Source organism: Nylanderia fulva, unplaced genomic scaffold (genome assembly GCF_048542155.1).
Source record: "Nylanderia fulva isolate GAGA-0341 unplaced genomic scaffold, ASM4854215v1 Scaffold71, whole genome shotgun sequence".
NCBI classification, from domain to species: Eukaryota; Metazoa; Arthropoda; class Insecta; order Hymenoptera; family Formicidae; genus Nylanderia; species Nylanderia fulva.
In genome coordinates, this window is record NW_028190819.1 from 298,246 (window position 1) to 324,450 (window position 26,205).

General features: G+C 27.2%; 6 protein-coding genes across 13 annotated transcripts in view; 2 read left to right on the forward strand and 4 right to left on the reverse strand.

Annotated features, from left to right (window-relative positions):
* Positions 1 to 283: 283 nt before the first annotated feature.
* ifc (delta4-sphingolipid-FADS-like protein ifc) lies at positions 284 to 3,493 on the reverse strand. Of its 3 annotated transcripts, none has more exons than XM_029311004.2 (7): positions 3,425 to 3,493; positions 2,875 to 3,133; positions 2,451 to 2,627; positions 2,132 to 2,271; positions 1,801 to 2,014; positions 1,479 to 1,690; positions 284 to 1,387 (listed from the first exon to the last, which is right to left on the reverse strand). In XM_029311004.2, the coding sequence occupies exons 2-7, from the start codon at positions 2,954 to 2,956 to the stop codon at positions 1,247 to 1,249; spliced, it is 966 nt and encodes a 321-aa protein (XP_029166837.1). In that variant the 5' UTR covers positions 2,957 to 3,133; positions 3,425 to 3,493; the 3' UTR covers positions 284 to 1,246. The 3 variants fall into 3 exon arrangements, with proteins under 3 accessions (XP_029166837.1, XP_029166829.1, XP_029166821.1); XM_029310996.2 differs by having other exon boundaries at positions 2,875 to 3,166; positions 3,425 to 3,477; XM_029310988.2 differs by lacking the exon at positions 3,425 to 3,493 and having other exon boundaries at positions 2,875 to 3,393.
* Positions 3,494 to 3,675: 182 nt separating this feature from the next.
* On the forward strand, positions 3,676 to 7,432 carry Eaf6 (chromatin modification-related protein EAF6/MEAF6). The gene is made up of 4 exons (XM_029311017.2): positions 3,676 to 3,902; positions 4,390 to 4,593; positions 4,787 to 4,823; positions 5,637 to 7,432. The coding sequence occupies exons 1-4, from the start codon at positions 3,831 to 3,833 to the stop codon at positions 5,972 to 5,974; spliced, it is 651 nt and encodes a 216-aa protein (XP_029166850.1). The 5' UTR covers positions 3,676 to 3,830; the 3' UTR covers positions 5,975 to 7,432.
* Positions 7,114 to 10,875, reverse strand: LOC114937494 (uncharacterized). The gene is made up of 4 exons (XM_029310976.2): positions 10,539 to 10,875; positions 8,841 to 8,899; positions 8,192 to 8,516; positions 7,114 to 7,657 (listed from the first exon to the last, which is right to left on the reverse strand). Exons 1-4 carry the CDS (start codon positions 10,587 to 10,589, stop codon positions 7,379 to 7,381), a joined length of 714 nt encoding a protein of 237 aa, XP_029166809.1. The 5' UTR covers positions 10,590 to 10,875; the 3' UTR covers positions 7,114 to 7,378.
* On the forward strand, positions 7,523 to 24,010 carry LOC114937485 (sodium-independent sulfate anion transporter). 3 transcript variants are annotated; one of them, XM_029310949.2, is made up of 12 exons: positions 7,523 to 7,713; positions 8,219 to 8,473; positions 14,897 to 15,137; positions 17,258 to 17,453; positions 20,233 to 20,440; positions 20,625 to 20,820; positions 21,165 to 21,385; positions 21,545 to 22,100; positions 22,487 to 22,713; positions 22,929 to 23,102; positions 23,220 to 23,382; positions 23,705 to 24,010. In XM_029310949.2, exons 5-12 carry the CDS (start codon positions 20,234 to 20,236, stop codon positions 23,857 to 23,859), a joined length of 1,899 nt encoding a protein of 632 aa, XP_029166782.1. In that variant the 5' UTR covers positions 7,523 to 7,713; positions 8,219 to 8,473; positions 14,897 to 15,137; positions 17,258 to 17,453; position 20,233; the 3' UTR covers positions 23,860 to 24,010. The 3 variants fall into 3 exon arrangements, with proteins under 3 accessions (XP_029166782.1, XP_085344907.1, XP_085344908.1); XM_085488781.1 differs by having other exon boundaries at positions 14,897 to 14,984; XM_085488782.1 differs by lacking the exons at positions 7,523 to 7,713; positions 8,219 to 8,473; positions 14,897 to 15,137; positions 17,258 to 17,453 and adding an exon at positions 18,499 to 18,714.
* Positions 12,486 to 14,406, reverse strand: Tango2 (transport and golgi organization 2). Of its 3 annotated transcripts, none has more exons than XM_085488783.1 (5): positions 14,324 to 14,406; positions 13,772 to 13,967; positions 13,441 to 13,690; positions 13,112 to 13,327; positions 12,486 to 13,018 (listed from the first exon to the last, which is right to left on the reverse strand). In XM_085488783.1, the coding sequence occupies exons 2-5, from the start codon at positions 13,911 to 13,913 to the stop codon at positions 12,799 to 12,801; spliced, it is 828 nt and encodes a 275-aa protein (XP_085344909.1). In that variant the 5' UTR covers positions 13,914 to 13,967; positions 14,324 to 14,406; the 3' UTR covers positions 12,486 to 12,798. The 3 variants fall into 3 exon arrangements, with proteins under 3 accessions (XP_085344909.1, XP_085344910.1, XP_029166796.2); XM_085488784.1 differs by lacking the exon at positions 14,324 to 14,406 and adding an exon at positions 14,094 to 14,272; XM_029310963.2 differs by lacking the exon at positions 14,324 to 14,406 and having other exon boundaries at positions 12,487 to 13,018; positions 13,772 to 14,054.
* mwh (multiple wing hairs) overlaps positions 23,722 to 26,205 on the reverse strand; it is a 61,251-nt gene continuing 58,767 nt past the window's right edge. For both annotated transcript variants that reach the window (XM_029310929.2, XM_029310939.2), the window contains one exon: positions 23,722 to 26,005. In XM_029310929.2, the coding sequence (XP_029166762.1) occupies positions 24,856 to 26,005 (1,150 nt within the window). In that variant the 3' untranslated portion in view covers positions 23,722 to 24,855. The remainder of the gene's footprint in view (positions 26,006 to 26,205) is intronic.

Here is a 26,205-nt window from a genome sequence, read left to right on the forward strand (position 1 = left end):
ATGTTTCCTGGATATTCTTAGCAAAAACTTTCTCTCTCTCTCTCTAAATTATTTTCTATAAAAAAATACAAATTATCTACAATTAATTAATCATCTATATTAATTAAACTATATATCTCAATTATGTGTGTGTTATATTATTATCGCTTGTCTCTGCGTAATAAAAAATATTCATATTTTGTTTCAACTGGAACAAGAATTCCAGAAAAAATGTATATATATATAAAATATAAAATTAAAATACATCAAATACGATAAAAAATAATTTCAGTACACATAATCATTATTTTAATAAATCATTTAATAATTACTTTTAATTACGAAACGAATATATATCTTAACTTTAATATATAATTGAGTAAACAAAATATTACTTAATATAAATCAATTTTATATAAATCTAGTTAAAAAAATTTTTTTTCACTATTTTCTTAAATTTCTCAAACATATAATTATTGAAAAACAGTTTATATCAATATGCATTTCATTAAAACACAATATGTACAATTTTGTATTATACACATACAGCGTAATATACCATCATGCACTTTTTTTAATATGACCTGAGTTTTTAATGACAATGTCATCAGCAATCCAAAAAAGTTACATTATATATATACTTATGTAAATAAGTATAGAATAGCTTTACATTATAAATTCGCTATCAAAATAGCAAATGAGATATAAAACACTTTTGACACGAGTTAGATTGTTCTAGAAGCAATTGAATTCAATCTTTGTTAAATTCAAACTAAAATTAAAAATATTTATCTGAATATCAAGTTCCAGAAATAGATATTTTTAATTATTTTAGAATTAACAAGAGAACATTAGAAGGAAGAAGTGAATTATTATAGTAGCTATAATTATCGAGAAAGAATTGAAAATAAATCTTATTTTCTTTATTGTGCTAATTGAAAAAAATAATGAATCAAAAACTGTTGTTATTATGACTAGAGTCCAGAAAACAAAAACTTATAAAACATAACTTGATAAGATATACTTGATAATATTGAAGAGATATTTGCCATAATATCATCCCTAATCTCTCCTGTATTTACAACATAGGAAAATACGCTATCATATTTTCCGACATACGTTGTTTTGTTCCAATGATAAAGCATATTTCTAGATTATATTCCCCAATAAATGTACAATTTTTCATAGTAATAGAATTAATAATGTAAATATAAGTTTTATATAATTATATATCAATTTTTTTAGAAAAATTTGAGAAAAATTAAATTTATTGATCTAATCCACGATGCCTTCTCTTCATTCTTGCATATGGCCCAATTTCAGGATCCATCACGAAATCGTACAGAACAGAAACCCACGAATTATGATGTGGTAATTTGTCGTAAAATTCTGAAGCTATACGTTTCACCTATACATAAAAAATAAATTAAATAAATAAATTATATTATTGCTTTGTAATAATTAAAGTTATGTTAAAATTGTGTAATTTTTCTGCTTACTTCTGGCAATCTCGAACCAGGCACTGCAGGAAAGTCATGATGCTCATTGTGATATCCAACGTTGAAAGTAATGAAGTTTAAGGGTCCATAGTAACTATATGTTTCAAAACCTTTTTTATACATATAATGTTCCGATATAAAATGTCCTGCTACAGGATGCAATCCCATTGCCATAAATGCGCCAATAAGCAAGTAAAACAATACTTTACCACCTGAAATTATATATATTTTGTTCTTTATTAACAATTTACAAGTTATAAATATTTAATTTACAAATTAATATTATTTATTACTTGATTTGTATGTAAATTCTGAAACTTACCGAAAAAATACCACACACAAGCATCGAATATCAATTGTATAACTAAATTAACATATTCCAGAAAACTTGGAACCTTTGGATAAGTTACAAGAGGTCGAAATGCATAGAAGAATGGTTGCAACATTACCCAACAAAACTTCCCAAAGGTTGTACTGAATAATTTAGCCTCTAATAAAGTTGGTAAATCTGTATCTAATTTCTCATCACCCTGATACTAAATATCACAATATAGTTTATTAATATGTATGTGTGATTGAAAATATATACACTATATATCACTACATTAAATGCAAATCGCAGTAGATTTTGCATAAAATTTTGTAATACTCACACGATGATGCTCAAGATGATATTTTTTAAAACTAATAGATACTGGTATTCCTATTGGCAAATTTGCAAAAAAGCCAAACAGTCGATTAGCCATGGGTCTGGCATGTCCAAAGGCAAGATTGTGAGAAATTTCATGTATCGCTAAAACAATTAATAATGTATTAGAAATTATACATATGTATTACACATTATTATACATTAGCGAGTGTATACGATATTAATTATACATTTGTGCATATGTAGAACATTAATTATACATTAGTGAATATATGACATTTGATAAAATATATATGGTTCTTCTAAACAAAATAAAAACATACCAAGCATAAGCGAATGATTTATTACACCGCCGAAACAATATGCTAATATCAAAATTTTTGGATAACTTAAATCCTTGACAATGAACAACGACAGGAACTGCACTAATACCATCCCAATTACAACCCATTTAAAGTTCGGATCGTACCCAAACAATTTTTTTATCTGTGGATATTTCTCTGAAACAAAAAGTAGTATTATTTTTGTAACAAATATAAGTAATTTTTTTTATAAATTACATGTTTGACAATAAATTAAAAAATATAAATATAATCTATATGTTATATTTATATAATTTTGCTTTTTCTTTTCAGTTTGACATTTTTGTTGTGTAACTAATTTTAAATATTTTTTTAATTTCAAAAGTAATTGCTGCAATTGACGAAATATGAAAAACTCTTTTTTTTTTAAAATAGTTTCCAATACCTAAGATTAATTTGCGCCGCGTGGCGTGCGGCTCCTCCGTATAAACCCATTCGAAGTCGGTTCTGGAAACGCTTTGGCCCATCTTTCCTTCGTATTTGGACGCAAAAGGTAAGGATAATAGGCGTCTCGATGGAAGCTAGGAGCGGAGCGACATAGCGAGAGACGAAAACACACGTTTTATCGCACGTCGTATGCGCGTACACGCCCTTGAATTCGCAATCTGTTGTTCATATGATGCCGGTATCTTGTGTTTATCGCTCTACAAGATGCTCCGAAATTATGCAACACGTTTCTATTAGTCATACATTGTAATTATAAACAAGAGAAAGTCACTTCCGCTCGAAAGCAGAGAATCGACGAGTTTGAAGTTTGTATAAAAATTTCGGAAAATCGGAATATGCAATTTGCATGACAATTAAAATATTTGTTACATAATAATTTGGAAGATAAAATCGTCCAAATCTATTTACAAGCAAATTTAAAAAAATAGATTTTTTCGAAGTTTATTAAAATAATATTTTTTCTTTTCTATTTCTATAATAAAACTTACGCGATTGTATTCTCAATAAAAGAGTCGGTAATTTCAGGACATCCTATATATGAAACGTCATTCACGCCTGCGGTTAGGCAATAGAATAAAGATATGTCTATTAAGCGAGAATGCTCGATACTGATTGGTCGATTAGTTTTCAAGACCGCGGCTCGACCAATCAGAACAAAGTCGCTTCGTTCTGATTGATCGAACTGTCAACTGTCAACCAATCGCCGCCGATTACGAGTCGAAACGCGCGAGACCTTTCTCAATCTGCGTTTATAATCTATGCTTTCAACGAACTTCATTATTCTGTTGTTCCTGATTATTTGGAGCAAATTTGGAATAGTCTCTTCGTATTTTTTTTCTACATTCTACAGCAATCTATTATTTATACTGCATCCTTCTGCGGTGTATCGGAAGAATGTCTACGAAATCCTCGGTGGATTTGCGAGCGGAGCTGGCGGAATTAGTAAAACGCAAAGCCGAAATCGCAGTGAGTATAAATGTCAACAATTTTGACGTCAAATTCTCGTGTTGATTATTTATTTCACACAAAACTTGGAAAATTAAACCAAATCTTTTTTGCACAATTTTATTTTGTACTACTTTACTTAAGCTGATAGAGCGAACAGCTGATTGTCAAAATTAAAGATGTCAAAAAAAATGACATAACATGATGTATAAACATAACATTTTTTTCTAATAAAAGCAATATTGAATATTTTTTTGCAATATAAGGTATAATACATTAGATGCATATTTGTACAAAGGTTAATATTTTTAATATAAATATAATATAAATTAATATAATATAAATATTTATAATATAAATAAATATATAATATAAATAATATAAATATAATATAAATAAATAAATTGATATAATTTATAATATAAATAAATTTATAAATATATTTATATTATTATTAATACTGAGAGCCGATAAAAATATTTCTTATTTGATGTTAATATTTTTGCAGGATACATTAGCCAACTTAGAACGTCAAATATATGCCTTTGAAGGAAGCTATTTAGAAGATACGCAATTGTATGGAAACATAATCAGAGGTTGGGATAGGTATTTAGCAAGCAACAAAAATACTAATAGTAAAGCAGACAAACGTAACAGAAAATTTAAAGAGGCTGAGAGATTATTTTCTAAATCATCAATTACATCTATGGCAGTAAGTAAATTAATTATTTTTACTAAAATTTTATTTTCTGTATATACACATTTTATCGCAGAAAGAAAGAGAAAATTACTATTACATTATTATTTAACTAAATAATTATACTTGATTCTTATAATTTTCTTTGCAATGTTTTATATATTATTTTAATTTTGTTAGAGCGATAGCTAATCATTTCTGATTACAGGCAGTTAGCGGACTTGTAGAGAATACACAAGAAAAAAGTAAGGACCTGAATGGATATTCATGATTATGTCATGATTATTTATTTATAGAACATAATTATCTTGTATTTTGTACATGCACTTTTCTTTTATTATTCTCTTTTCTGTAGAAACAATTATAATTTTACGAATGCATAAGTAGTTACTTATGTTTGATTAAGTTATCTGATTGTGTTATTGTGTATTATTATGTTGTGTAAATAGAATATATTTGCACTGATTTTTTTCTTATTTGAATTGCTTTACATCTAAAAGAGTAATACTAGATTTTATAGCATTTGATATGCATATACATGTATATATATATTAAATATTAATGTAACTTGATATTAGAATATCAAAAATCTAAAGTGGTGCTGCATTTAAATTAAATAATTCTTTTAATTTTATAGATGTAGTTGTTGTATATCTGTTATGTTTAATAGTACATAAATAATACTTTATTATAAATTATATTTAATAGTATTATTCTTTATTTTCCTATTAATTTCTTTATAAATAATTGCATGTATTTTGAGATCATGTAAATGATCATGCTTTAAGAGAGTATTTTGATATGAACTTTACAGCAAGAAACAAATAAATTATTTAAAATAAAAATACACGTAAAATGTATTTATATTATGCAATAACGTTTATTTTCTGATGTAGAAAAGATCATACTCGCTGTGAGCACAGTCCGAGTAAAAAAAATTCTCTATATTTCTAACGCTTGCTTATGCACCTGTGTTGCTCCATCTGTAGACAGTATCTATTTTCCTCTCGCTTTTCTCTTCATTTGTATACCGTGTAATATGAGATGCTTAATTCCAGTTGAACGATACAGTGAATCGGAATCTCAAATTGGAAATAGCGGAAGCGAGGACAATTGCAACTTTGGCAATTCAAATGCAATCTCTTCTAGCAATAATAAAGAAGCTAGCGGGAAAAATCATACTAATATACAAAGTGGATATGCGCAAAATAATGGCACTCTTAACAATTCGGACAATGCTTTGATCCAATTTACAAATGGATCAATGTCCAATGGAAATTTAGAACACATTACGATACCTGTGAAAGAGTGTCACAGTAATAGCAAAGACTCGAATAAAACTAAATCTACAAATAGCGCGAAAAAGAATAGCAATAAAAGATCTAGGAATAGGTAGAAATTCTTCTAATTATACATAATGTATTAATGACACGTTCATTGACTCTTTGTTACATGGTATTAAGCGATACAAGCATTGCACCTGTCATTTGACAAGTCTAGAGATATTAGCTTTAAGAATCTTTTCATTTATAATATATTCATTAGGTTCATATATTTGGTGCATAATATCTGACAATGAAACGTATTAGGAAAGCGATTTAGATATTCGCTTTTGTATATAACAAACAAAACATTTCCATTTTAACTTAAACTGTATTAAGAATATGATTAAGTTAATACATTTTATCTTACGCGTTAATAAATTAATAAATTTATATTACATGTATATGTATTAATAAGCAAATTAGCATGTTAATATACACGTTATAAAAAGATGAAAAGAATTGTTTGCATATGTAATACTTATTGCAATATTGATTTTTGAAAAGCTATTTTAGATTTGCTGAAAAAGTACAAATTTCTAGTAAAAAAGTATATGCATAATATATGCACGAATTAATATAAAAATATATTCTTTACATAATGCATATAACAACAGCAAACTATATATTATTATATATTAATAACTCTATATCATTTTTTTCCGTTATAGATATACACAATATAATAAATGAAAATCTCTTCAAGATCTGTAAAAATTAATTTAATTTTGTTGCTGAGAGATCTTAATTTTTCAATACGTATATATGTATATAATTTTACATATATTTTTATAAAAATAATTTTTTTTTATATCTTATCAATTTTTTAAAATTTTCATATTACATATAAGAGCTAACTTGCTTGATCAATAGAAGACTTAAAATTATAAGAAACGCAATTGTCTGAGAATACATGAATAAATATATATTGAATGTTATACAAAAAAAAAAAGAAAATTACACATCATAGTACAGAAGAAAACAGCATTTTTACATAATAACACGTTTGAAATTGTAGTGCATATAATTAGGAAAGAATTAATTCTTTATGTAAAAATAAATTGAAAATATAGAATATGTTTTATACGATACATTATTCTTGAAAAAAATTAATAATTTTAATACAAAATTGTTAAAAATCATAAAGTTGAAGAAACGTAAATGTATTATTAATTTTTCAATTTTGGAAATTGATTTTCTTGAAAATAAAATGCTTTACACATATACGTACAAAATTTTATTCTACATTTTTTATTTATTTTTACAAAAGAAAACACTTCTCGTGTATTGTAATAAAATCTTTCGAATTTAACTATACGTGTAATTTAGATGATATATAAATTAAATATATCTTTACTGCATGAAAGTGCTACTCTAAAATAAAAGAATAACACGTATATGTATTGCATAGAAAAAATACATGATATTTTATAGGAAGGAAACCAGTAGCAGTAGGTTAATATTATTTAATTATTAAATTATATTGTATGTCTATCGTTTGTAAATATAACACCGGGTATAAATGTTTTTAATTCTGCTGCAGATTTTGTGTTCTTTGGAGGTTCGCTTCTAGTCACAATAGCATTAAAGCCATTACGATCATCCGCCGTATAAGAAACAGTACGAATAGTTCCATCTGCTTCAACGACCGAATATTCTCCCTTAACTGTATCTCCATCTCGTTCTTCCCATGCTGATTTGGAATCGCCGGTATATCCGTCCACTACGCCGTAATTAAAGGAATATTTGGGATACGCCTGATAAAAGAAAAAAATAATCAAATCTCTTGATATATATATATATATTTCAGAAGGTTTGTATCCACTATTGCATATTTATTCATTCGAAGAAAATTCGTGAAAAAATGTATATATATATATATATATTTATATATTTTTTTCACATTTCTCACTCACAATTTTTTTATATTTAATATATTAAATATATAGTTTTAAATGTTTAAATATTTTTAAATATATATATATATTTAATATATATTTTTTTATATATTAAATAGATTAATATATAATATATTACATATTAATATAAATATATTAATATATATTTAATATATAAAAAAATATATATATTAAGTATTTTATATTATATTACATATTATATATATGTATTATAATTCTATATTAAATATATTAATATATAATATATTATATATTAATATATTAATATAGATAATTTTATGCACAAAAAATAGTGCTTATATCCTATCAAAAATTTTAATTGTCTGTTTATTTTTCATTTTTTTTCTTTTTTATTTTATATTAATAATTTACCGTGTGCTGAATGTCCTCATTTTCCAGTTTCGGTTCAGTGGCTACAACAGCCGATGCAGATTTGACGATGGGTGGTGCAACGTACACCAGGGAAGACGTCCTCGGTAAGGGCTTGTACAACAAAGGCGCCGATACTTTGACGTAAGTAGGCGATGATAAATGGCTCGTCGATCCGGAGGCACCGCTTATTTGCATCGGCGATGATGCAAATTTCAACGCGCACGCGATAGTCGGCCCGAATGCATCCGACGACGATGATGTTGCATCGACTGGAGTGCACAGGTATGCACGCCTCGAGTTTTTGAAGAGCGGGTGAGAGGAATATCTATATATTTTGCAAAAAAATATGGAATATTTTTTTACTTGTCTTTATTTTTTTCCGTCAACAAATTATTCGTTCGAAGAAAATTCGTGAAAAAAATTAATGTATATATATTTATATATTTTTTTCACATCTCTCACTCACAATTTTTTTTAATATTTAATATATTTAATATATTATATATATTTTTAAATGTTTAAATATTTTTAAATATATATATACATATTTAATATATATTTTTTTATATATTAAATATATTAAATATTTTATATTATATGTAACATATATATAATTTTTTTATTTAATTCAATTTTTTTCGACACTTACTCTTGAGGAAGATTATTCGCTCGACCAAAACCGAGCGACAAAGTGCACGAGAGAAAAATCTGAGAACAGAAAAAAAGCAGGCACACACGTGAGACGATTTCTCGAGATACATTTTTAGATAAACATGCGAAAAAATGAAGGATAAGAATTATTATTCAACTAGTGAGATGCTTCTATTGCATAATTGAAATGATTTATGCAGCTAAATTATAGATCTCTACTCTTTCTCGCTCACACACACATACACATAAATGCATATACCTTTAATTATGATAATTTATGGGAATAAACAGATTCAATATATAACGTTGTTATATATTGTTTACAGAGAAAATCTAGAGAATTTATAGCTCTATTTATCTATATAAATCTGAATATATATATACATGAATATAGATACATAGATGTATGGAAAAAGAATGGCGCCAATCATTAATAATCTGTTCCATTGTATAATATATGTTAATTAAAACATCTTTCTAAAAATTATAATTCTATAATTCAAATCTATTAATGCAATTTTTTATTTTCTAATTTTTGTAATGTAAACAAAGCTGTATAAATACATTATTATGATTTATATCTCTTTGATACTGAAAAATCATTAAATAAATAAATAACAAATAAATTAATAGATAAATTGTTATTAATTAATCATTAATAATAAATAATTCTTTGTGAAAGTCAACTGTTTGAATAATTATAATACAAAATCATTTTATTATGAATCGAATAATTATTTTGTAAGGAAATTTAATAATATTCGTATTTTAAAATAAATTTTAAGAATTATCATTACGTACAATAGATATACACACAATAATTACATATATACATTTTATTTTAGGTAAATATTAAAAATATGCCAACAAATTAAGAATCTTTTATATACAAATCGATAACAATAAAATGTTGTCGCTCGGTTTTAAATCAATATTAAAAAAAATAAAGAAAAATATATATTAAAATTTATAAAGATGTTTAATATTCAATATTCAATATTAAAACCAAGAAGTAAATGTTCGCGGTATTTTATACAAGGAAAAAAGTCGCACTCGTGCAAATAATGTTGCAACTCTCTGAGAGTTAAAATACAGGGTAGATATACATCAATTATTTCCGTAATCTATGTTAAAAGATATAAGTAACTTTGTTTAAAATAAAAATTTTCAGTACTTATAATAAATTTAATTTTGTGTTTTACATTTATTTTATAGTCCATTCAGATTTATACAATTAAAAGTCATCTGTTTACTTCAAACTTATTTAAACGCTTGTAATTTTTTAAGGATTTTAAGAAAAAATCTTTTAAACAAAAGTTACTTGTTTTTTTCTTTAATATAGATTATAACAAAAATAATTGATTTTGCATACTTTGGAATTTTAAAGTTGTTTTTTTACTTTCCAGAGGAGATCGGAGGGAGATTAATCTTTATTTAAAAATTTATAGACTCCTCTGATGGCTCTAAAATTGGAGAACAGAATAATTAAAATTGATCGTGTTAGTTTTCTTGAGATATCTGCCTAAAAGTTTAATTAAAAAACAAATAATAGAAACAATTAAGTGAAATTTTCGTAACGACAATAAATCCATTTGGCATATACATATATTAAAAATTAAAAGTACCATAAAAATATATATATGAATAAAATCTAATACTTGTAATAATTTGTAATAAATATTTGTAAAATACTAACCATACTACAGATGATTTCCTCTAAACTACATTTCCGGAAAATGAAGAACATTTTGCAATCCGTGAATGCTGAGAGCACAAATTCAAGATTTCCTCGTTAATAATATATTATTTTTTTTTAATCACACATTTTTTTTCACACGGAAATGCTTTTTTAATCAGATAAATGCGTGGTTTAAAAATGAAAAAAGCTTTTTTCAATAAAAAAAATTTAATGAAAAAATAAGTTATCGTAAGATCGACGCATATACTCTTTTCCTCGGAACTGTTTTTCGTTCTTCGCAAGTTTCGCGATCCGATCATCCGAGAACGCGAAGACGTCTCGAGCACAAGCAACGTTCCGGAGTGTTGCAGCATCTCACGAACGCGAATCTTCTTTATATATACCGCGAGAACATTCACTCACATTTTTGTTAGTTTCTTGCGCCGCGCACCTTTATGGCATTACATTAGGATTGCAGCGATGCACAATCGGGCATTACATATTAGAGGATTGCAGCTTGCATGGGAATATCGCCGATCGGTCGTTGCAGGCATAGGATAAATGATCGAATTTATATAATCGTTGCAATCCAATAATTCCTTTGATTTTTTACCATTTTAAACGCCCAATAAATATTCACATGTAATAAATATATATATTATATATATTTTATATATATAAATATATATTACATATTTTTATGTATTATATATATTTTGATATTATATATATTTTTATATATAAATATAGGTATATTTTATATATATAAATATATATTATAATATATTATATATTTTTATATTATATATATAATTTATATATATATTTTATATATAAATATATACATATTATATATAAACTTTTTTTAAACAGTTAGGGATATACGTATATTTTATCCATAATTTAAATGTAAGTGAAAAATAATTCATTATTTACATTTTTAATTTCTTATTTATAATAAATTATTTTTTATTTACAGATGATTGATGCATGTCTCCGTTTAAAATATAAAATATATAATTCACGAAAAAAGCTTTCAAATACATAAATGAATTATTAGATGATATTCATTTAAAATCTAATTAAACTAAGAGTTTATTGATTATAAGATCTTCCTAAATGATAGTAAATCTAATTTAAACCTTTTATAAATCTACAATCAATATATGTACATATATATTCATAATTAAAAATTACAAGGAAAATCAGTAAAATAAATTAAACAATTTTTCTTTATTTTAAATGTGTCTATCTGTTCTATCTTTGATTGCATTCGAGAGAATATTTATTTTAAATTAATTATTATTTTAGTTATTCGATACAGTTATCACTTTCACTTTGAAGATGATGAAAATAAGTATTTAGCAATATCTTAATAGAAGTGGATTCTGCAATTTTAGCTATTAGAATTACTAATAATATTAAACTGATATTACACACAATAATTAATAATAGTATTGAATAATTGATATATACATAAAATATAAAAAGTTTTTCGTTAATATATATAAAACTTTTATTACATATATCAAAAGCATAAAAATTATTTCATTGAATATATAAAAAACTTATTTATTTTATTGGCTTTTCCTACATTCGAAAATAGTTTAAATATTTTATTAAATTAAAGAATTTTCAATTTTTCTAATATAAATCAACTATAATAAACTTAATAATAATAATAATAACAAAAATATTAGGGTAATAATATTAAATGATAAAATATTAATAATAATAAAATAATTAATAATATTAAATTAAAAATAACGTGATAAACTTTACATACTTTTATTTATATAACCAGTAATAAAATATTATTACAAAAAGATCTTATATAAAGTTAATAATATTAATTATTGACTTTATATATGTATATAAAAAGGAACATATGTATGTATATCGTATCTTTATACAAATAAGATACATATGTGTACAATTTTTGAAGAATTTATAAAAAAAGTTTTTACAATAAATATAAAATGATACTGAAATATATAAAAATATGTTAGCAACATAGTTAAGTTTAAAATTTCTTTCTAAATTATCAAGTTTTGGTAATATGTATGTATCATACATGCAATATCTCTTCTCTTATCATATAATATTAATTGACATGACTTATATGTTTGATAAGATTTCAAGAATAAAAAAATTATCTTAAGTACAAATAGTTATATCAAAATCCACTATTCTTTAATCTTTTTCCTCATTGATAGAAATAGTGCTAATAAAATATGTTATTTTACATAAATAACTCTCTAAAATATTAAATTGAATATCAATATATATCATCAGATATTAATTCATTTTGAAACTGCTGTCGCTTCCATGTAGAATCGGACATGAGAGTCTCTTCAACAAATGTTACATGATTTGAGCCGTCAACCAATAATATGGAGTGTGTCCTCGTGCCATATTCATTTCCAGCAACAAAAATTGAACTAAGCTCTTCATATATTGTCGGATTGTTCTTTTGTAACTCAGGATCTGGTAGACATCTTTAATGCAAAATTTAAAATATTGTATAAACATTTTAAATAACTCTAGTATGAAATGTATTCATATAAATATAATTTGTGTGTAAAATATACCTTTTCCGTGACTTTAAAAAATTAATAAGTTCTTCGATAAGACTATTTTGTTTCGATACATTTGCATTCTCTATTATATGTTTAAATTCTTCTTTGCCCACTTCAACTTTTTTATAAGGGCATTCGATTCCACTGTTTCCAACACCTATAATGTCACTGTTACACATTTGGGGAGTAGAGTTTACATCGCTACTTAGATAATGTATATTTGCATTACTGGAAAAATATTATACATGCCTCAGTAAAATATAAAGTGTTACATTGCTCGAGTTAAATAGAGATGGTTGTATATTTAGGCTTACAACGCAATATATTAATTATTTACGTACCTTAAATTTAGGAAGACCAAACTATAAGGATTGTATGGTTGTCCGTTAACATTTTCTTTGTGCAATTGGTCCACATAAGTCTCTATAGAATCATCGGAAGTAACAAAATTGCTTATGAGAGAACCACGACTCTTCTTTGATGAATTCAGCTTGTTTTCCTTATCAACTAAATTTAAAATAACCGCAGCTTTCCCTTTCATCGATAGAGCCAACCAGGTACCTCCCTCTCTACCAGGTTCCATGTCGATACCTAGTATAAATTTTTTAAAATTAAAATTCATAAATATTGCAATGTTACTCCGGATATAAATTTCCTAATTTTTCATTGCACCTCCTAAACATTCAGGATGCTCCTTCCAATAGTGAGCGGATGCTGCAGGACGCTTATAAGTTTCATCTCTATTTGTTGCAACTATCAATCGATAAGATTTAACATCAGCATTGGGATTGCGATAGATGAATAAAATGCACATGGCTATTCACAATTCTCGCAACTGACTTTTTGACCTCTGATCCAAGTTTGACTTCTAAAACACAGTACAAGCTTTTAGTCACAATTGAAATGAAGAAGATATTCAAAGTGGAGTTTTTTTTTTTTATAGTATTGATTTTGTAATTCTTTTTATTCTGATACTGATAACATTATCAGATACCTCGCTCATAAATTAAGATAATGTTACAATGTTTACACGTTCTGAGATAAATCCTCTGTATTTTATCATTGTGAAAATTCTTATTTATAACCTACAATGCGGAAGCTTTAGTTTACGTAATTAGAGTTTAAACATGCATTTATTAAAATATGTTAAAATGTTATATTTATATATGTTCGATATTATAAGGCAGACATTTTTTTCGATAAAACTCACAAATATATACGTACATTAAAATTATAATTAAAATTTATATAAGAAAAATAAAAATATTTTTCTGTTTGCAGCAAAAGAAAGAGAGAGAGAGAGAGAGAGAGAAAGAGAGAGAGAGGGAGAGAGAGAGAGAGAGAAGTCTGACATTTCGATATTGAGAAATTATTATCCAAGTTATTATAAAAAAATATTAAAAACAATTTTTCAAAAAAATTTTTTTACATCTCTGAAAAAATATAATAAAAATAATAAATATATAAAAATATTTAAATATATAAAATATATATTAAATATATAATATAATAAATGTAAAAATAAATTAAAATAAAATAAAATAAAAAATATATTAAAATAAAATAAAATATATTAAAATAAAATAAAATATAATAAATAAATAAATATATAATGAAATAAGCATAACAAATATATAATTTGTAATATTAATTTTAATAAATATAACTTTTTAATAAACAAAATATATTTTGTATAAAAAAATTGGAAAGAAAATGTTTGTATTGACATTTTCGTATTTACCCTAAAGTGTAAATAAAAAACGAACAGACCTGTCAATATGGTATTTTTTTTTCTAGGGTTGGCGGCCCTGCGTCACTATGGACTTGCTGACGTCAGACGCCGGTTTAGTGACCAGTCGTTCAGTGTCCGCGATTTGGAATTTGGGTCGGTTTCTCGACGAGAATCTTCTAGGCTGTTGTTATAAGTGAAGTGACTTTTGTTACGATTTTTGCGCGTGAGATGAAAATATTTTCTTGATATTCTCGCGAATATATCCTGGATTGATTTTGACATATCGATGACGGAGCAATCTTCTCTGTAAGTGTTTTTAGGTTAAATAAAATAATAAACATATTTTTACGAGGAAAACATTTTTCACGAAATATATTATAATTAACACTTAATCAAGCGACAGTGTCGCGATTTTTAAAATTGCTTATATGCTTATTATTTATTAATTTTTTGATTGTAAGTTTAATTAATTAATTATATACACATATATATATATATGACATACAGAATTGAATGTATCGACTTATAGCATATTTGAAATTATAATTATATATTTTTATTTAAAAAATATAAATTTACTACGTATTTTAAATTTTGAAATGGAATACATTTATGTTAAAAGTATTTATTTTAATTTATGTCATTATAGATATACAAATTATATGTATATAAACACACACACAAATATATATATAGAGTGTCTCAAAAGATCGAATCAAATCCTTTTAATAACAAATTTTCTAGCTAGTTTGGAGACGTTTTTCTCAACAAAAATGTGCAGGAAGCTCATCATATTTTTTACAAGTTTCCAATTTTTATTATCATATATCTTTGTTTGTAATCAATTGAAGAATATAGTTTTGTTTTTTCGAAAATTATTTATTGCCTAGATATTTTTATGAAGGAAAATAAATTGACCAGAGAATTTGTTAAAAAGATATCTGCGAAAATTTAAAATTTTATTATTGTTATTATTAGTATGATATATAAATTTATATTATATATATATGATTTTGATGTTCACGTTTTGAAACGAAAATATCACATTAAAAAAATAATTTTTTTATTTATTTCTAGAATGCAACTATTTTAATGAAATATTTTCATTTTAAGAAACATCAATACTATTATTATCATAATATAAAATTATATTTTATATCCCGATATTATAACGAAATCAATTTTATAAAAATTTTCGTGTAAGAGTTTTTAGATAAAATAAAATTTAATTAATATTAAAATATTTCGTAATATATCATTAATTAATAGTTCCTATTACTAAAATCTTGAGCTGCTCTGTTTACGGAAGTCTTGAAATTCTTTATTGTCAGTACAAATCCAGCACATTCTTCAAGTTATTTATAATGCTCGATAATCAATATTTATCACGTATATTGCATATACTATGTGCTCCAAATTAAATGATTGGCAACTGCAGAAAATGATTGATTTTTGTTCGCATACACACATATTTTTACAAAACAATGAAAAAAGACTTCTTTATTGAAAATAAGCGATGTTTCTCCTCTTCTGATTCGTAATTGATGCATTTTTAATTTTAATAAGTTTCGCCTCTATTGCTGACGTCATCTGGCTAACTATTATTATTGATAGTCGCATATTTCGGTCACAATTTAGCTCAATTTATCTGATTTGACAGATGATGTATACAGTGTAAAGTACATTCGGGCTGTCATAAGATGTATCGCGGACAATTGTTATCATTAGATTACATGTAACATCCACATAGAAATTTCGCTTCTTCTTTATTTAGAAAGCCACGACGAGAGAGAGAGAGAGAGAAAAAAAATACGTGCCCATATTCTAACAAAATTCGAAATGTATTTTAAAACTAACTTAGAAAATTAAATTTTTTATTAATTATTATTTAATATATATATTGTATTATAGATTATTATATTATATTATATATTTATATATAATTATTTATGTTTAATATTATATTATATATTCATATATTTATAAATATTATATAAATATATATTTAATACTTTAAAATAATACAAATAATAATTTAATATAATATAATAATAAAATAATAATTTATTTAATATTTTCAAACTACAGTTTAATAGGAAAAAAATTCCCTGTTAAACTATAATGAAAAATATTAGTTATCGTAGCTAAAATTTAGACATAATATAAATTCAGATGCAACATAAAAGACACTAAAAATTTAGCTATAGTAATTAATAATATATTTTATTAATATATATATATTAATAATATAATTTATATATTAATATAATATAATTAATTATATATTAATATATATATATATATATATATATATATATATATATTACAATAAAATACATATTAATATATATATATATATATATATATATATATATGTTTTTTTCATGTGAACAAATGACTCAAGGCTAATATTCGCTTTCGAACAGATTAGTGCAGAGTCTTTTCATCGGCTCCTTCGGACGATCTAGTGAACAATGGGGTCAATATGGATAAACGGTATTCCACGAAAAATATTACCGGACATCGTTCACACTTACACGCCGTTCGACGACTCCTAATTTGTTTTTTTGGAGACTCTAATTGGAGAGAATAACATTTTGATCAGTAGAAATTCTCAATCAGGTATGTGTGCACGAAGATGCATTTCATTTTAATCGCGCGTTGAACGCATAATTGATCGATGACAAAAAAAAAAGAAACATCGAAGGCTAGTAACTGTGTTCATTAAGCACGTAATCTGCATCACTTTTTTGTTATTTTGGAAAGTATTACGCGGCTTAAATTGATAATCGATGATTAATAGAACAGTCATGAAACACTCTGTCTAAAATAATTCACACAAGTTTCTAATAACTAGAAACACTTCTAGAAAAGAATAAGACGATTATTCTCTCATCTATTATGTAATATATATGTAATATTTTAGAAAGAGATAAAAAGAGATAAATTTCAAAATTCTTTATTAGGCTTATAAAAATCAAATTATTCTTTAGTTTTTTTTTTGAAAAATTTAAATGTATTCATAATATATACATATATGTTTTCTAATTAAATATATTTATAATATAAGATTATTTGATAAAAATTATATGTATATAAGATTTATATGTATATACAATGAAATATAATTTTTATTTTATCTATATTATATTTATTATATTTAAATAAAAATTATATATATAAAAATATAAAATATAATTATAAATATAAAAATTATATATATAATTTTTATCCAAATAATAATCTTGTATATTTAATTTTCAAAAACAATTTCTAAAGAACAGTGTTTTGCTAATTTCTCATAACTTGTAACTTTTAAATATTTTATATTACAATAAAGATTAGAGTGATCGCTTTTTTTGTAATATAATTGTTTCTTTATATATATATATATATATATATATATTTTTTTTTTTTTTTTTTTTGATACGATTACTTATTAGGATTGAAAATTTTTAAGACGCAAAAAAGCAGATTTTTTTTAAAACGAATAGATATAATTTAACAGGATATACATTTATAAGAATATCGATCACACATTTAACGCGTAATTTTTCGTGATTTCTGTAAAAAAGTCCGAAGGTTAACAGCAACTTTTCCCCGGCCAACATAAGTTCGGTTCGTTATCCGGGTATATAAGGGGCCCAACGAGACATACGAACTTTCAGTCTACCGGATCTGCCGGAATTTGCAATCGCGAGTGTAAACTTTGAGTGCAACTTCGACAAAATAATAAATTTCACAACACGGAAATTCTATGAATTAAAAAGTGATCTTGGAAAAAGAGAGGAACGAAATATATACATGTTCGGCGAAATCCGTTTCTCTCCTAGTAAAAGCATTTATTTATTATCGTTGTAATTCTACATTTGTCTCATCTATGGTAAATGTTAATTAGTAGTCTCTTTCCAAGGACACGCGATATGTAATCTTATACAAGTTTATGAGTTCCATGATAATTTCTACTATCAATTCTTTCACGAATAAACATATGCGCGGATCCAGATAATAACGTGATTGATTCATTCGGGAATAATTAATCACAGTACATATATGTATTTTTATATATCTATAAACGATCGAGATCTAAATGTAACATATATTAATACATAGATAATTATACAGGATGTCTCATTTTATTTTTTTTTAATTTAATTTAATTTAATTTTTTATTTTTAAATTTAAATTTAAATTTTTATTTTATTTTTATTTTTAATTGTTGAAAAAATATGTCTGATACATTTTTTTCTACAATTAAAAATAAAAAAGTTATTTAGTGTGGGACATTAAAATGGGACACCCTGTATATAACAAGACTGTATAAATAGCTGTCATACATTTACATTAAGATGATTTATTATATTATACATACAGTTTATACTATACATATATAAATGATTAATTTTAATTTAATAAAAATTAATGTAATATTAATTTTATTTAAAAGTAAATTAATATTAAATAAAAGCAGTCATACATAAAATCATAATGAAACTTAATATCTTTATTCACATAATTGTATTGACAACGTTTTATATTAAAAATACATTCGCGCGTTTTATTGAAATTTATTTCTGAAATAGCGATCATGCTTGTGACAGTAAATTTTTTATATTTTTTGGGAATATTTAAACAAGAAAAGTAGCACGTCTCTTTTTTTTTATAGTGCAAAGTATATTAATGATTATGATTATCGAATACAAAATTGCAAGCTGCCTCATTATTTATATTTCTTCATATTGATATACATATATCGAATAAATGCATATACATTGTTATTAATGTAAATTTATGTATAATAATTATCTCAAAATTTTTTAAATATTTTTTTCAATACACTAATAAATAAATGTAAATTCAGTTTTATTATTAATGGGAGAAAATTGTTCAATACGTTAAACCCTTAAGGTTTTTTAGAAAATCATAAATTTTTATTAGATGTTTCTCCTAAAATTGCTATAAAGAAATATATATTTCCGGATTTGTTAAGGTTACTAGTTATTCGTTACTATTTATTGTTATCTTTTTGTTTTTGATGCAAATTTTGGATTGTTTAGCTATATGTAAAGCTAATGCTACAAAAAGGTTCTTGAAAGGACCAAAATATAACGATTGAAACGTCGTGTTATTAGAAATAAATTCTTGTCAGTTGGTCGACTTACATCAGAACAAAGTGTTTTAAGAAATATATAGTTAGTAGAAATATATATTTCTTAAAATACTTTTTGATCTACAATTTTTTCATCCTTTAGAAATATATAATTGCTATATAGAAAAATGAAGAAAAATATGTAGAAGAATAATAATAGGAAGACTCTATATAAAAAATAATAGGAAGATTCTATATATATATATTTATTTATTTACTCATTATATTACTCATGAAGCTTGTTTAATTCAGAATGGCGACTGAGAGCGAGCGTTGGAAGAGGAAAACCTGCACCGATCGGCTACGTAAATTAGTAGTGAGACGCTTGCCCATCCTAGCATGGCTACCGAAATACGATTCGGAAAAATTCCTCAGCGATTTCATAGCCGGCATCACGGTTGGTCTCACAGTTATGCCCCAGGGACTTGCATACGCGACCTTAGCTGGTTTGGAGCCTCAGGTATACAATAATAAATACAAAACATCATTCCATATTTTGAAATATTATTCAAGTGTGTTTGCATATTTATTAATATTAAAGAAACATATTATAATTATTAAGAATATAATACCGCATTTTCTTTCGTACAATTTTGTCTTACAATTGGGAATATATATCATAGTAATACGGCATCTACTTTCAGTATGGTCTCTACTCGGCGTTCATGGGAGCGATAATTTACGTGATATTTGGCTCCTGCAAGGATATCACAATTGGGCCCACCGCACTTATGGCTTTGATGACTCATGATTATGTGCGAGGGAAGAATGCAGACTTCGCTATACTTCTCGCATTCTTATCTGGCTGCCTGCAATTATTAATGGCATGTTTACGTTTAGGTACGTTGACACACAACAACGAATAAGAAAAATGCTGTTATTTATAATAAACGCAAATATATTCGATATACATTTTTTTCTTATAAAATATTTATATAATAAAATATATAAATTATCGATATATAAAATATTTTTATTTAAATCAATTTAATAATAAATTGAATTAATTAAAATGTAAGATATAAATCATGCGAGGGATATATTTGCGCAAGATTATTGCAAGTTTCCAAAGCTTTCAAGTAGGTTCCTGTCATTTTTTAGCAATTTTGGGAAATTTTCTTTTTGTGCTTTTGATTGTACCATTTTTAATTATTAATTTCTCACATAAAAAATAATTTTTTTAGGTGTACTTGTAGACTTTATCTCAATACCAGTGACTGTAGGTTTTACGTCAGCAACATCTGTTATAATCGTCGCTTCGCAATTGAAAGGTTTGTTAGGTCTAAAAATCTCATCGCAGGGATTTTTGGATACCCTGACAAAAGTTTTTCAGAATATCGGCGATACGAATCCATGGGATGCTGGGATGAGTTTTACTTGCATCGTAATTCTATTGTTATTTAGGGTGAATTTTCATCTTTCATATCTAACATATAATTATATAATATATATTATACATTTATTAATATTACAATAATATTATATGATACTTGTATTTACATATATAATATTTGTATTATATTTGATACATTTTCTCGAAATAAGGTTTACACGTATTTTACAGAAAATGAAGGATGTCAAATTAAACAACGTGAGCAAGAAATCCAAGAAGATCTTCACGAAGACGATATGGCTGATCTCCACCGCGCGAAATGCCATTGTCGTCATCATTTGCTCCTTCATCGCCTACAAATACGACTCGTCCGAGTCTGGATCGCCGTTTATTCTGACGGGTCCGGTGAGATCTGGTCTTCCACCGTTCGGTCTTCCAGCCTTCACCACACGAGTGAACAATCAAACCTACACCTTCACGCAAATGTGTTCCGAATTGAATACCGCCATAGTATTAGTACCGATCATAGCTGTGCTTGGCAACGTAGCCATAGCTAAGGCTTTCATGAACGAGGGTAAGGTCGATGCTACCCAAGAGCTCCTGACCCTCGGAATCTGCAACGTTCTCGGCTCTTGCGCGAGTTCTATGCCGGTTACAGGTTCCTTCAGCAGATCGGCGGTGAATCACGCCAGCGGCGTGAAAACACCGATGGGTGGTTTGTACACCGGGATTCTGATTCTGCTGGCTCTCAGCCTGCTCACGCCCTACTTTTACTTTATTCCAAAAGGTACGAACCTTTTATAGAGTGTATACTCCCTGGAAAAATCTGGAATTCTCAGAGAATTTTTGAAAAAATTGCCTCTGATTTGATTTTCAAATGTACCTTTAAAGAATATAAAATTTATTAAGTTTATATAAAGTATTAATATATATTTTATTATAAAATATATTAAACAATATTTTATTTGTGTTAAAAAATTATGTATGATTTAATTTAAAATTGTATTTAAAATTTTTTGAAATACTTAAATTTTACTTGGAATTTTGAACAAAAGTACCTGGAAAATCATGAAATTTATAAGATTCGAGTATACACCCTGCTTTTATTACATGCAACTCTATATAATACACTAAATTGCAGTTTGGCATAATTATTACACTTTTTCTTTTTAGCTTCGTTATCAGCAGTGATCATTTGCGCGGTTATATATATGATCGAATACGAAGTTGTGAAACTAATATGGAAATCGAGCAAAAAGGATCTTATACCGATGTTCGTGACTTTCCTTTTTTGCCTCATCATCGGTGTGGAATACGGTATTTTGTCCGGTGTCGGCATAAATTTGATGTTTTTATTGTATCCCTCCGCAAGACCTACAGTCCACATCGACAAATGTACAGTAGGTAGTAAAAACTCAAAGGATATTTTTTTTCTGGTTCGTCAGTTTAAGGTATTAGTTGTGAAAAAAAGAGTTAAACTTGAAAAATATGCACGTTGTTTTTTTATGAAGTAATTACAATTTCATTATTTTTTAATTAATTATTTAATTTTAGAATTTGTCTAAATTCTTTAACAATTCTAGATATTTTAATGATATTTATATCGTTTTTATAGACTGATTCTGGCGCGGATTACTTGTTGGTCACTCCAGGAAATAGTTTGTATTTCCCAGCTGTCGATTTTATAAAGCAGTCTGTTGGTAATGCTGCTATAAAGCAAGGATCTAGTCAAGTACCAGTTGTGGTCGATTGCAGATATATTTTGGGAGCAGATTTTACGGCCGCCAAGGTAATCTTTTTAAAAATCACATAATATAGGTGAAGATGCAACAAATAAAATTAAATTAAAAATATAACATGGTGAGTCACATTTAAAAAATTTTTAACATTGCCTTTTCAAATTTAGGGGATAAAAACGTTGATTAATGAATTCAGTAGCCGTAAACAGGCTTTGTACTTCTACAATCCAAGATCAGACGTTGTTACCGTCTTGAAAGGTGCCTGCGGCGACGAGTTTCAGTATGTTTCGACTCAAGAAGAGCTCTCTTACTTATTATCGACATCTCAAGGTAATTTAGTCATCTATTATAATTGTAATATAGTCGATTTCTTTTATATAAAAATTTTTTATTTCAATTTTTTTCAGTTTTTTTTAATTATAAGATTTTTCAAATTAAGCTTTTTTCTCGTGGTTTTATTTACATTTACATGCTTGTAATATGTCTACAAAATGATAAAAATCTTTTAGAAAAAATGCTTTCAATGATTTTAAGATGAAGGAAATCGACATATATCAATTATAAATATAAAATGTCAAACACTATGATATTAAAATTTAAAAAAATACATTTTGATATACGCAGGAGATATATTTATGCGTTCTACTTTCAGATAAATTTTCGCACCAGTTTCTGGAACAAACCCATGACAAATTGTATGCGCCTTTAGCATTGAATAATTCAGAAATGGTTCATAGAAATGCGCGTGGTTCCTGCCATGAGCTCAGCGAAGTTACGAGCACCTTGTTGCATGCAACTGCGAGCTGAAATCAAATCTCATTCGATCTTATTTAACGTTAATGCAGGATAAACAGTTTTAATTAAGTTTTTAGAATATAACATAATCTCTTTATTTGATATTAAGCATACAAAACAATAAATTAAAAGCGATATAGAAATAAAGTCATTTCTTAACATATACGAGTTTTTATTCTTATTTCCCTCAATGCAAAGAACAATTTTTGTAATTTCGAAGTTTATAACTTTGCTGCTTGACCTTAATGTTATTTTCATAAGAATCAGGAGGATACATTTTTCTGTTGTCTTTATATTTATTATATACATGAAATATATAGAAATCTAAGAATTATAGGCTTGGGTTAGTGCTTAAACTACTGTTGCATATGTAAAATCATTGTTAATAATGAACCATATCACACAACGTAGTGAAGGCACGCAGGAGCCCATCACCAAAATTTATTTATCATTAAACATTTATTCGTTGCATAATATTCGATGTAAATATTATAATTATACATAAGGATATAACAACATAATACTCAAAAATATTGCACTCAAAATCGTTCTTACTTTCTAATCGATTTCCATTTGATAAAAAATAATGTATGAAATGTATATCGTTCGTATTTTTGTCTCTTTCTGCTTTCTTATATACAAATTTCTCGAAATCACAATTTGCCAGAGCTAACATCTTGTTGCTTCGTTACAGGAAAATATTGAAACTTCTTTTACTGTCAAATTTTATTTAAGCTAACGTTCTTTTTTCTAATAGAATGCGTTCAAAATGATTTTTAAAACAGAGCTTTGAAATTTAGCAAATTAATTTAATTTGTTATTCTACTTGATATTTACTTGATTATTTTACTTGAAAATATGACTTGATATATTAGTTATTTTGTTTTTAAATTAAAGAATTATCTCCTTTTGACGTCTAATGACGTCAGTTTGCGATTTGGGATATATTTGTTATATAAAAAAATGTTTTCCATCTTTATACTGATTCTTTAGAACCTGGTAGAAAATTCAATAGAGGCCCGAGACGACGTCTGTCACTTTTCCACGTTTCCCAATCAACGAGGAGGTCGTGTTTCTTCTGCCGATCACGCTCTCCTTGACCTGTTGTTGATTCCCGGAATATTTGCCGGCGTTGAAGCGATTCTTTCCGAGGCCAAACGTGTCGTAGGTTCGTCCGGCGAAGATTGCCGACTCGTTCGATCTGCCGGAGAACTTGCCGACGTTGTTATCCTTCTGGCAGAAGGAATTGTGTCTCATGCCCTTGGACAAAATCACCGGCGACTCCTCGGAGCTCAGATCGTCCTTGCTCTTGGCGTAATTCAACTCGTTCTGGTAATTCCACTCGCGATGGGTCCTCTGTTGCTCGTAAAACTCGTCGTTCCTCAACTGCTTGTTGTTCACGTGGTACATCAGGGACTCCTCGTTCTTCGAATGCCGGTTCCTCGAATTGGAAGCGAAACTCTCCCGCTTCGCCTGCTTACCCGACTCCAGGGAGCCGCAGAAGTCGTCGAGTCTGATGGACTTGGACCTGGCGAGTTGCTTCTCGTCGCAAGACTTCGTCGACGTCTTCGACTGACGTCTCCCGCCCTTGCTCAGCCACTGATTCCGCTCCTGCGTGATGACGATGTCGACCATCGAGTCCAGACCCTCGTCGATTCTGTCCAGGGACTTGGTCAGCGCATTCGGGGACTTGGGCGCGTCTATCGAGCGCGGCCTCCTCGAGGTCACCAGGGGCTCCAGATTAAAATCCGTGATGTAGAAGAGGTCGCCGTCGCCTTCGCGCTTCGCCCGATGGGACACCTGGTGGAAGGACTCCGACCGCCGCATTCTGGATCTGGAGAGGTCGGTCAGCAGCAACGCCTGCTGCTCCCGTTTGCTGAGGTTCTCCGAGCCGTTCGACCTGACCCCGTAATTCTGCAGGCTCCGGTGCTCGTCGAACGAGTTCAGGCTCTCAAACTTCCGGATGCGACACTCCACCCTGCCGGATGACGGACTCGGCAGACTCGACTCCAGGTAGTCGTGGCTCGCCGAGCGACGCAGGTGCTTCCTCTTCTCGATCTCGCTCCGGTACTTGGAACTGTGTCGGCGAATCGCGCGCGGCTGCTCCCCGGATTTCCCGGAGGAGACCTCGAATCCTTTGGCACCGGACTCGAACTGCCTGTAACAGGATTGGTATGTTTTCAACAATTTGTTTTTTAAACTTATTATAGGGTTTTGGAAAGCTGTCGAGGTAACCTATAAGAATATGTAATGAAAAATAGGTAGTTAGATTTTAGAAATTGAAGTTGACCTTCACGTGACCTTCAAATGACTTTTCAAGGTCAAATCAACGGCACTATCTTATGTTCCCCTCAAAAC